The sequence below is a fragment of the Dendrobium catenatum genome, unplaced genomic scaffold (assembly GCF_001605985.2).
Source record: "Dendrobium catenatum unplaced genomic scaffold, ASM160598v2 fragScaff_scaffold_898, whole genome shotgun sequence".
NCBI lineage: Eukaryota > Viridiplantae > Streptophyta > Magnoliopsida > Asparagales > Orchidaceae > Dendrobium > Dendrobium catenatum.
The window spans coordinates 484,618-494,503 of record NW_021319360.1 but is presented as its reverse complement, the minus strand read 5'-3'; the positions used below and the strand labels follow the sequence as shown (position 1 = coordinate 494,503).

The 9,886-nt window shown below is 34.0% G+C and overlaps 1 protein-coding gene across 1 annotated transcript; it reads left to right on the top strand.

The window, feature by feature from the left end:
* The first annotated feature begins 601 nt into the window (after positions 1 to 601).
* Positions 602 to 6,215, top strand: LOC110110544. Its single transcript, XM_020842072.1, has 2 exons — positions 602 to 665; positions 4,540 to 6,215. Exons 1-2 carry the CDS (start codon positions 602 to 604, stop codon positions 6,213 to 6,215), a joined length of 1,740 nt encoding a protein of 579 aa, XP_020697731.1.
* Positions 6,216 to 9,886: the final 3,671 nt, after the last annotated feature.

Genomic DNA, 9,886 nt, shown 5'->3' with positions numbered 1-9,886 from the left:
TCTCCCGTCGGCTCCCGTTCGATCCTAACGGCAAAAAAAAAAAAATTACAGTCCAGTCTTCAAACAATAATATTAATGATAATGATTTATCCATTGAAGAACATAGTCACTTCTCATCTTAAGAAAGAAGTTTGTAGGAAGAAATTTTGCATAAGGGAATACTCCATTAGTTCTGATTAGGGAAGTTGCTACTATAGGTCTAGAAGTTGCTTCAGATGGTAGATTGTATGATAGATTCCTAGCATCAAAATATAAATCTGGAATTAGATTCTGTAGTGTTAAGAACATTGCAATTGACAGGGAAGAGAATTTGAGCTCTTACAGAACTCAAAAACTTGTACATGGCCCTGATCAAGCTAACATTTTTCACACCAAACAAAGCCAAAGGTTGCAAGTTAATAAATTTATCCAAACTTGAACTCATTATAGAAATTGAAAGTGCATTTGAATGACATAATGAAGGAAATGAAATTCATGTTTTATGGCTTCACTTTAAATCTGCAACCATTCGTTGAGCTATTTCTAAAGCCTCATAGTTTCTTTCCTTTCAAATTTTCTTGTCCATACGTAATTATTCTGTGTGGACACCGGACGCAGCTCTATGTCCGGAGGCGAATCAGGTGCAGCCATGTCAGCGGTACCGAGCCGCGATACCGAGCGAAAGGGTGATGTGTCACATTATGATTGGTCTCTGGACGGCGTTCGGCGTCCGCATAGAATAATTTTTTCTCTGAGGCACTCACAAATACCAAACCCATTTAATTGACACATATCAGGATTGGAGAGAGGCTCCCCTAATTTGTTTCCTCGAAGAACAATGCTTCAATCTATTAGCTCTTCACAGGAAGATTATCATAAAATTATTTCATTTAGTAACATAAAAAACTTTTAGAAGTGAAAAACTAAAACTTTGCAAATTTTTAATATAAGAGTATTTCATTTAGTAAAAATTAAATATTATTAATAAAAAATAAAATAAAAATTTTCCACAAAAACTACAAAAATTAAATATTATTCAAATTATAAAAATTAATTATTTATATTATAATTTATATCATATAATTTTTACTCATGACAAGAGCTATTAATGTAGAATCCACATTAATCATAAAGACATGGCATTGATGAAATAATAATAATATTATCTTTAATTTAATTTAAGAGTTTTATAATAATATTTATATTAATTATGATTAAGTTTAATATTTATTTAATATTAAATTATTTATTTAACTAAACTATTATTCTAAAAACCCGAACCGGTTTTAAAAAATCGGGATTGGTTTACCGGTTTACCGGTTGAATCGGCGGTTCTTCCAACAACCGGCTGGTTTAAAGCAACAAGGCCTGTTATCAGACTTGAACCGGACCGGCCCTCAAACCGGTTGAACCGGTTGGACCGGCCGGAAAGCACTGAGATTATGTGTTCTATGACATGGGAGTTTCACTTTCAGGCAATGCAATACTTCGTTCCAGTAGATAAGCCTGTGTATCTCCCTACTCAATTTGTTCCGAGCCAAGTCCGTTTCAAAACAGATTATAGCGAATTCAGTCAGATTTAAGAGCTTTGATCAGAACCAAAAAAAAAACGAATACATACAAATAACTTGAGAAGCTTTTGAGAGAATTGGACCAGTCAACTGGTTGCTTTTCAAAAGCCTGAAAGTATCAGTGATCAAGCTTTTGTGTTAAGGCCTAAGGGACATCAAGAACTGCCCAAGAAATTTTAAATTATCTGAGACTTACAAGTTAACGAGTGTAGCAATTCCTCATGGCTCTGCGCTAAAATAACTGTTGCAAAAGTCAGGCGCTATAGATTATACACGGAATATTTCATAGGAGTGACAGTATCAACTCATAGAACAAAAAAATTGTTAGAGGTTGTTTGTTCAGATGTATTAGAAGTACAGAGTAAACTAAGGTTTCGTTTGGGACGGTTTTTTTATTGCTTTTTAAGACGGAGTTTTAGTACAATTTTTTTTTTATTTTTTACTAAAACTCTGTTTTAAAAAGCAATAAAAAAGCCGTCCCAAACGAAGCCTAAGCATATTGATTTTGAAATTTAGATATTTAATTGAAATAAAAATAAACTTTATTTTTTTGTCTGATTTATATAAAAAAAATGTTATTGTTAAACCCAACATTGAAATATTTTAGAGTAAGAAGCTTTGAATATTTGTAAAATGTGCTCAATTATAAAAATTTATATATAATTGCATAAACTGAGCTCACCCATCTACTCCTATTTGTAGATTTGGATTAGAGATTGAGTATTATAGAATTGGTTAATTACTATTCAAAAAAAAAAAAAATTATGTATCTCAATCGAAAGTTCAACTTGATGTTGTCATCTGCTGAGCTCTTAAGAAGTCGACAAGTTGACGTGCATTAATAGTCGAGTAGCTGAGTTGCGGATCAATAGTTACTTTGAGAACTCATCCCTCTTTGAATAATTGTCAGGGCCAACTTCATGGATATTTGTAGCTAAGGCTGACTAGTAAGCTTTACTCACCAATTGAGAGAAGTCCTTAGATCATGGTTGCCTGTTTGAGACGAGTTCCCTTATAGGCCAAAGAGTTTGAACCTAGTACATGAAGTTAACCGGGCTTGAATTAACTTGATTTAGCTTGAACCAAGTAAAAACGATCTCAAATCAAGTTTTCTGGTTATTTGAGCGTACAATAGTTCCTCGATTCTCTTATATTTTTGGAGGTTTATCGCAAAATAATAAAAGAACATAAAATTATTTTTTATTAAATAATCATTCATCATTCATTAAAAATTATTTTAATTGTAGACATTAGCTAATCAGTTTGATGTTGAGTTCCAACATTATCTTTTTATCCATGCTAATCAATGCTTAGCTTATAAGTGAGGGGTTATTATTTCTTAATCAAATGCTTGATTCTTCCATCTTCTTCCTCTCTTTATTGTCTTTGAGCTATGCAATTCCTTTTTGTCCCTGCTAAGAATGTAGGTTCCAAAAGACAAGATTAATAACCAAAAAGAGAATATTAGCAATTGGGTGTAGAGGCGAAAGTCGGAGAAGTGGTCTATGAAGTGATTGAAGATCAATGGTTATCTTGTTTGATATCTTAAAAGAGAGACTAAGACTTCGTTTTGGACGGCTTTTTTATTGCTTTCTAAAACGGAAATTTAGTACAAATTTTTTTATTTTTATATTAAAATTCCGTTTTAGAAAGCAATAAAAAAGCAGTCCCAAACGAAGCTTAAATCAAATTTATCAAATTTTCTACAACTACGATCTGTATCTTTCAGTTCAACTTCTTTTATTTTTGTCCATTGAAATGCGAAAAAAATTATAATGATAGAAAATTAATTTATTTGCACATCAATTTAAATAAATTTACTTGTTATTTACTTATCTAGAAAATATTATGATAATTCTTGACAAGGACATCCCACGTGTGACCTGGATAAAAAATACTTTGCTGAAGCAGATAGTTGTTCATGTCAGATGATAGCTAGAAAGTTGTTAATTCACCTGCAATTGATGCATTGATAAACTTTTTTTTTAATAGAAGTAATGAAGGCCAAAGACCAATGTCATTGAACTAAATCTGATTACAAGTATGATAATGAAAATTATAAAACAAAAGTACAAGATTGATGCAGAGTTAGGCTAAGATTAAGTTGAAAGAAGAAAATACCCTTTACAAAAGTTCATAAACATTTTTTAACCCTGTATGGATAGCCATGCAACTGTATAGGGATTGCTTAATCGAGCACTCCTTAAACCAAATTTACTTCCACTAATCAATCTTTACATAGTTATAAAAGATGTAATTCTTTGCATCAGCATTAGAGAAGGTGGTAGCCTCTCTCGAAGTTATAGTATCAGTCTCTAAGGGACAAGGAAGATTTTAGATGAGAGAATAACAGTCTGAATTCTCAGGAGCCAGAGAGTTAGGGAGCCTCAAAATTTCATTTGAGATGATGACACAAAGGTTGGATTTTGAGGGGAGATTAAAAATAGAGTAACAAGCATTTCCTAACCACTTAAAAAGAGAAGACCCCTCAAGCCAAGGGTCATGAAGTAAGGAAAAACTCAAGCCATTACTAACTATGTAATGAAGTTTCCTACTTATAAGAATAGCAACTACTTAGATCTCTTTTCGACATTGGAGAGACTTGCAATGAACAAGTTTTTCCAAATAGAACCATAAGAACTGGCGCACCAATTAGATAGATCACCATTAGAATGAATGATTTTTCAAGCCATTTTCATTTTGTAAATGAGGTGAAGAATAGTAGTTTGAGCCTAGGGTTGCAAACGAACTGAGCCGAGCCAAGTATGTGAGTGTTCATGTTTGTGTTCATTAAATATCAGGTAGTTCAAGTTTGGTTCATGTTTGTTCGAGCTTTATTATTTATGTTTATGTCTGTTCATTTAAATTATTGAGTGTTCATGTTCGGTTCATGTTCGTTCGTTTAATGCTTATCGAGCTTTAAACAAACAAACATAAACGAGCTCTACTTTTAGATGTTCATTAACCCAATACCAACACTGTTCTCAAGGCCAGCGAACGGTGAATGAATATACAGAGGAGTTTTACCGCCTGAGTGCTCGCAACAACCTCCAGGAATCCGAGAATCAGCTAGTAGCCAGATACATTGGTGGTCTGAAGGACCTCATACAGGATAAATTAGAGCTCAATTCCGTTTGGACTTTATCCCAGGCAGTAAACTTTGCTCTGAAAGCCGAAAATCAGTTATTGCGGCACTCCCGTGGCAGCGCCTCAGGAAGCTCTTCCAGACGGGTATACGGCGACTCCAATGTTCATAGCTCCAAGACAAATCCGTATGCTACTAGCCCAATTTCAACTTCCCGTAATCCTCATGTCAACAATTCTTCAAATTACAACCGTGATACCACTGTTGAACCTAAAGGCACACTTAAGGCCTCAGTTCTTCCGAGGGATAATCCTTATAGCAAACCTGGGACACTGAAATGCTACAGATGCTTCCAACCTGGACACAAGTCCAATGAATGCCCAAATCGACAGCGAATTCAAATATTGGAGGGAGAAAATCCTCCCCTGGAGGTTGCTCCAACCTCGGCTGAGCTTGAATCCGATGTTGGAATTGAAGAGGTGCACGGTGACGACGGTGAGCCTCTCATCTGTGTTATACAAAAGCTTCTGTTAGCTCCCCGCACTCCAAACCATTCACAGCGAAATGCCTTGTTCAAGACTCGATGTACTATACAAGGAAAAGTCTGTGAATTGCTAATTGACAGTGGTTGCACCGAAAATGTGATTTCGCGTTCTGTAGTGCATGCCTTACAACTCAAAACTACAAATAATCCTCATCCGTATAAGGTCAGTTGGATAAAAAAAGGCATGGAAGTAACCGTGACGGAGATGTGTCGCGTTACATTTTCGATTGGGAAACACTATGTCTGTGAAGTTCTCTGCGACATAATTGAGATGGACATCTGCCACCTTATCTTGGGCCGACCCTGGCAATACGATATGGGCGCCATTTATGATTGTCGACAGAACGTCTATACAGTGGATTGGAAAGGGAAAAAGCTAAGGCTGTGCCCACAGACTCCTACATTGTCTGGTTCAACCATTACTCATAATGCAGCTTACGTGGTCTCAGGTAAGCTTCTAGTGCAATCGCGGCAGGATGTTAAGGCCCTCTTAGCCTTAGTTGTAGCTGACAGCAACAAGGAAGGGGTTACTAGTTCCTATCCGTTGGAGATCCGAGAAATTCTGCATCAGTTTGCTGATGTAATTCCTTCAGAATTACCACCGGGACTGCCTCCTCTTCGCTCCTTGCAGCATCAGATCGAGTTTATTCCTGGCGCCACATTACCGAATCTGCCGCATTATCGCATGAGTCCAAAGGAATGTTCCATCCTACAGGAAACGATTAAAGAACTTCTTGACAAACAATTGATACAGCATAGCTTGAGCCCCTGTGCGGTACCTGCTTTGCTCGTGCCGAAGAAAGACGGCCAGTGGCGTATGTGTGTGGACAGCCGCGCCATTAACAAAATTACGGTGAAATATCGTTTCCCTGTACCCCGAGTCTCCGATTTGCTAGATCGTTTGGCCGGTGCCTCCGTTTTCTCCAAGCTTGATCTCCGTAGCGGCTATCACCAAATCCGCATTCGTCCCGGCGACGAATGGAAAACCGCATTCAAGACTCGTGATGGTTTATACGGACCTTATATATGCCTTTGAACTTACACTTTAATAAACTGAATATTCCACATATATTTCACTTTAAAAATAAGATTTTTTCTTTTTATTTTTAAATAAATATTTATTATATATATAAAAAAAACTTCCATGTGTTCATGTACAGTGTAATGTCTTCTGTATCAACATTTGAGCTTGCTGACACTATATTATCAACTATGGCTTTAATCTCAGTCGAGTATTGAGCCATGGTTAGATTTTTCATCTTTACATTATGCAACTCATTCTTGACTTGAATTACCCTTGATCTATTAGACGCCTGTAAACGACATTCTATTGTTGTCTAGATTGCAGAACATGAATCAATATTTATAATATACGGCAAGATCGACGAAGAGGTCGTAGAGCATATAGCTGCTGCTAAATTTTGATCAATTAGAAGCCATTCAGTGTACCTTGGATTTACAACTGTTGTATTGTTTGATAATTGAATCCAGCGAGACGGAGGAGATACTGTAGATACAAGAAACACTGAGAATCTGTTTCCATTCAATTGTTTTAGTACCTGAGACTTCCAAACAGCGTAATTTTCTTGTGTAAGCTTATTAGAGATGATTGCTTTGATGTTTGAAATGACGAATTTGAGTAAAAAAGGGAATTGACGAGATTAATCTTGAAAGTTAATTTATTGTAAACATGTTCTGTAGTTATGCTTGGTATACAGTCACTCACTATTAGCTCGACCATTCATTCAATACCATTACTTTATATTGTGGTTTCAGTAAATATTAGTAACTGAACAAATATAAACACAAGCAAGAAGAATGAATGCAGCTGAATTGGCTTCTTGTATTCATTCTATATGTTGTATAGATGTAGAATACATAACAGATACAATACTACAATATGTGGGATTAATTGCATATATGTTATTAGTAACATGTTCAGTGTTAATATTGACATATCTACAGTACAAATTATTACCTTAAAAATTCTGAGCACTGTAAACAATTCAGCGGGCTTACATGGAAGAGGAAGTTACTTCTCTGGATTTTTTTTTTAATGGAACTTAAAGAGGAAGTTACTTCTCTGGATTTTTTTTTAATGGAACTTAAAGAGGAAGTTACTTTATAAGATTTTTTTTTCTTGCTTAATTTTTCAACGGGCATTCAACGTTCTCAGAATGTACTGGATTTGTCTTATTCTTTCAATGTTTTCAATCTGACAGCTAGACTCTGGCTTTAATTTTGTTGGCTGGGATATTCTTTTAAATAGTGATGTGAAATGCTTCAACTGTAAACAATTCCTTGGAAATTTCTACAGAAATGGTGCCAGCAGTCCAGCAGTAATGGTGATGAAATAGTTCTTCGCAGCTCTGGCGTTCAAGTAGGTAGATGTTGGTAGTATTAGTAGTGAACTATCATGATAAACATTGAAACTAAGACCTATATATTGATTATTTCTTGAACAAAAGGATCTTAATGGATCAGGAATAAGTACTCTCTGAATTTTGAATTTTCTTTGTTTAACTTTGAGTTTGGTGGTGAGACTTGTAATGCTTTATGGTGCCGAATATTGGCCATTAAAAGAGAAGCATAATATGAAGTTAAGTGTTGTAGAGATGTGGATGCTCATGTGGATGAGTGGCTTTACTCTTAGAGACAGGATACGAAATAAGCATATACGTGAAAAGGTTTGAGTAGCTCAAGTGGAAGATAAGATTAGACAGAGCCGCCTTAGATGATTTGGTCACATAAACGGCGGCCTTCCCATAGTGGAACAAAAGCTTATGTTATTGTTGTTGTTGTTGTAGCTTTGCTTTTGTCGATAAATGTTCTGAAAATTTCTGCTACAAATCGTAGTGAAGATAGCTTAATTTCTGCTACAGATCTGTTAAGATTTTTAGTTATAAGTGTAAATATCTGAAGATATTTGGGATTTGTATGGCTGTGTATGAGATCAAAAGATTGCAGCTTTCTTAAGATTATAATATTTTCACGAGGCTTGGTGCAGTTGTGATAAAGCAGGATATATTACACTCATCACCGAAGCTTTTCTTACTGAAAGTCTGATTGATTGTAAACAAATATAAATGCCCACAGAGGAAACTTAAACAAGAAAAGTTCTAATGACCTCACTAGATTTCTGAAATGTAAGGGAATTTATATACAGTCAGATTTTCTAGAAAGAATTGGGTAAAGTGAATATTAATGATCATTTTAATGTGATTTAATGATCTGAATGTCATATAAGTAAATATTAAAGTAAATTATGTGTCATGTATGTAAATCCCTCTTAATTCAAATACTTCAGAAATTATCAAAACCTAGATGATCAGTTCATATCAGTAATATTACATTTCTAGTTTAAACAAGGCAATATTGACTCAATATCCTCAAACATAGGTTTGCTGTAAATTAAGTTTTGTTTGATGATATAACCCGGCTTAGATTTCATTTGGAATAGCTTTTTTATTGCTTTCTACATTAGCTTTTTAGTTAGTTGAAAGTTATGAAAAAGTTGTGGTCAAAAGCTGTCTCAAATAAAATCTTAGGCTTTGTTTGGGACTGCTTTTTCATCGCTTTTTAAAACTCAATTTTTATGATAGAACTCCGTTTTAAGAAGAAAAAAAAAAAAAACAAATCTTAGCCTTCATTAACATGTTTATACTACAAAGCTGCTTTAAAAGGCTATAAAAAATCGTCTCAAACGAACTCTTAATCTATGAATTCAGAGCTTAAACTATCAATCAAAAGATCTCTAATTTGAAATCTGTACATGAAGTATGCCTGAATTTATGATTTAACTCACTAAAAGTTATAATAAAAAACAAAAGAAGAAGAGCTGTTTGATGTGATGTCAGGCCTTTCTAATGCAAATTATATCCCAACATAATAAATGCGATCAAACTCGGTGCATTAATTTGGCAGGAGCTTTGTGAAGGTAATATGCTGAATAATGACTTGAACTTATTGCAATAACTATATATCAAATAAAAAATTCAAAGAAACTATTACAGAAGCATTTAGTGCTTACACTGTCGCCAATCAAATAGCCTAAAAATGCAATAACTTACCTTAAATTAATCCATTGCAAGTTACTTTCTGTATTTTTTTTTTACTTTTTATATCCATTGCAATGATACAAACAAGTGTGATATATTTATAAACATGAGATGATAACCTCTAATATATTATAATTAAACTTGATTAGGGACATCTTTTTAATTATAGTTAGTAAAAAATAATGTATTTTCAAGACAGTTCTTAATTATATATAACGTGCAAATTTTTTTTATTATTTGTTAAAGTAATTTTTTTTAATAAAAATTAATAGTTCAAGAAATTTTTGTACTAAAAAGTTGATTTGAAAAATAGTAAGAAAGTTGTATCAAAGGAAGTCTAAGGTTTCGTTTGGGACGGCTTTTTTATTGCTTCCTAAAACGGAGTTTTAGTATAAAAATAAAAAATTTTGTACTAAAACTCCGTTTTACAAAGCAGTAAAAAAGTTGTCCCAAACGAAGCCTAAGCCTTCATTTGGAACGGCTTTCTTGTTGATTCTTAGAGTAATTTTTTAGTCCTGTTTTAAGAAGCATCAAAAAAGCAGTCTCAAATGAAGTCTAACAGCTTTTATACTGCTTCATAAAACGGCTTTCTAATATAAAATTTTTTATATCAATAAATTTTTTATATTAGAAAACTATTTTATATAGC

Coding starts and splice junctions, on each gene's coding strand:
- LOC110110544 (XM_020842072.1), top strand. CDS start 602: ATGTCCGGAGGCGAATCAGGTGCAGCCATGTCAGCGGTACCGAGCCGC. Junction 666..4,539: donor CCGCGATACCGAGCGAAAGG/GTGATGTGTCAC, acceptor ACTGTTCTCAAG/GCCAGCGAACGGTGAATGAA.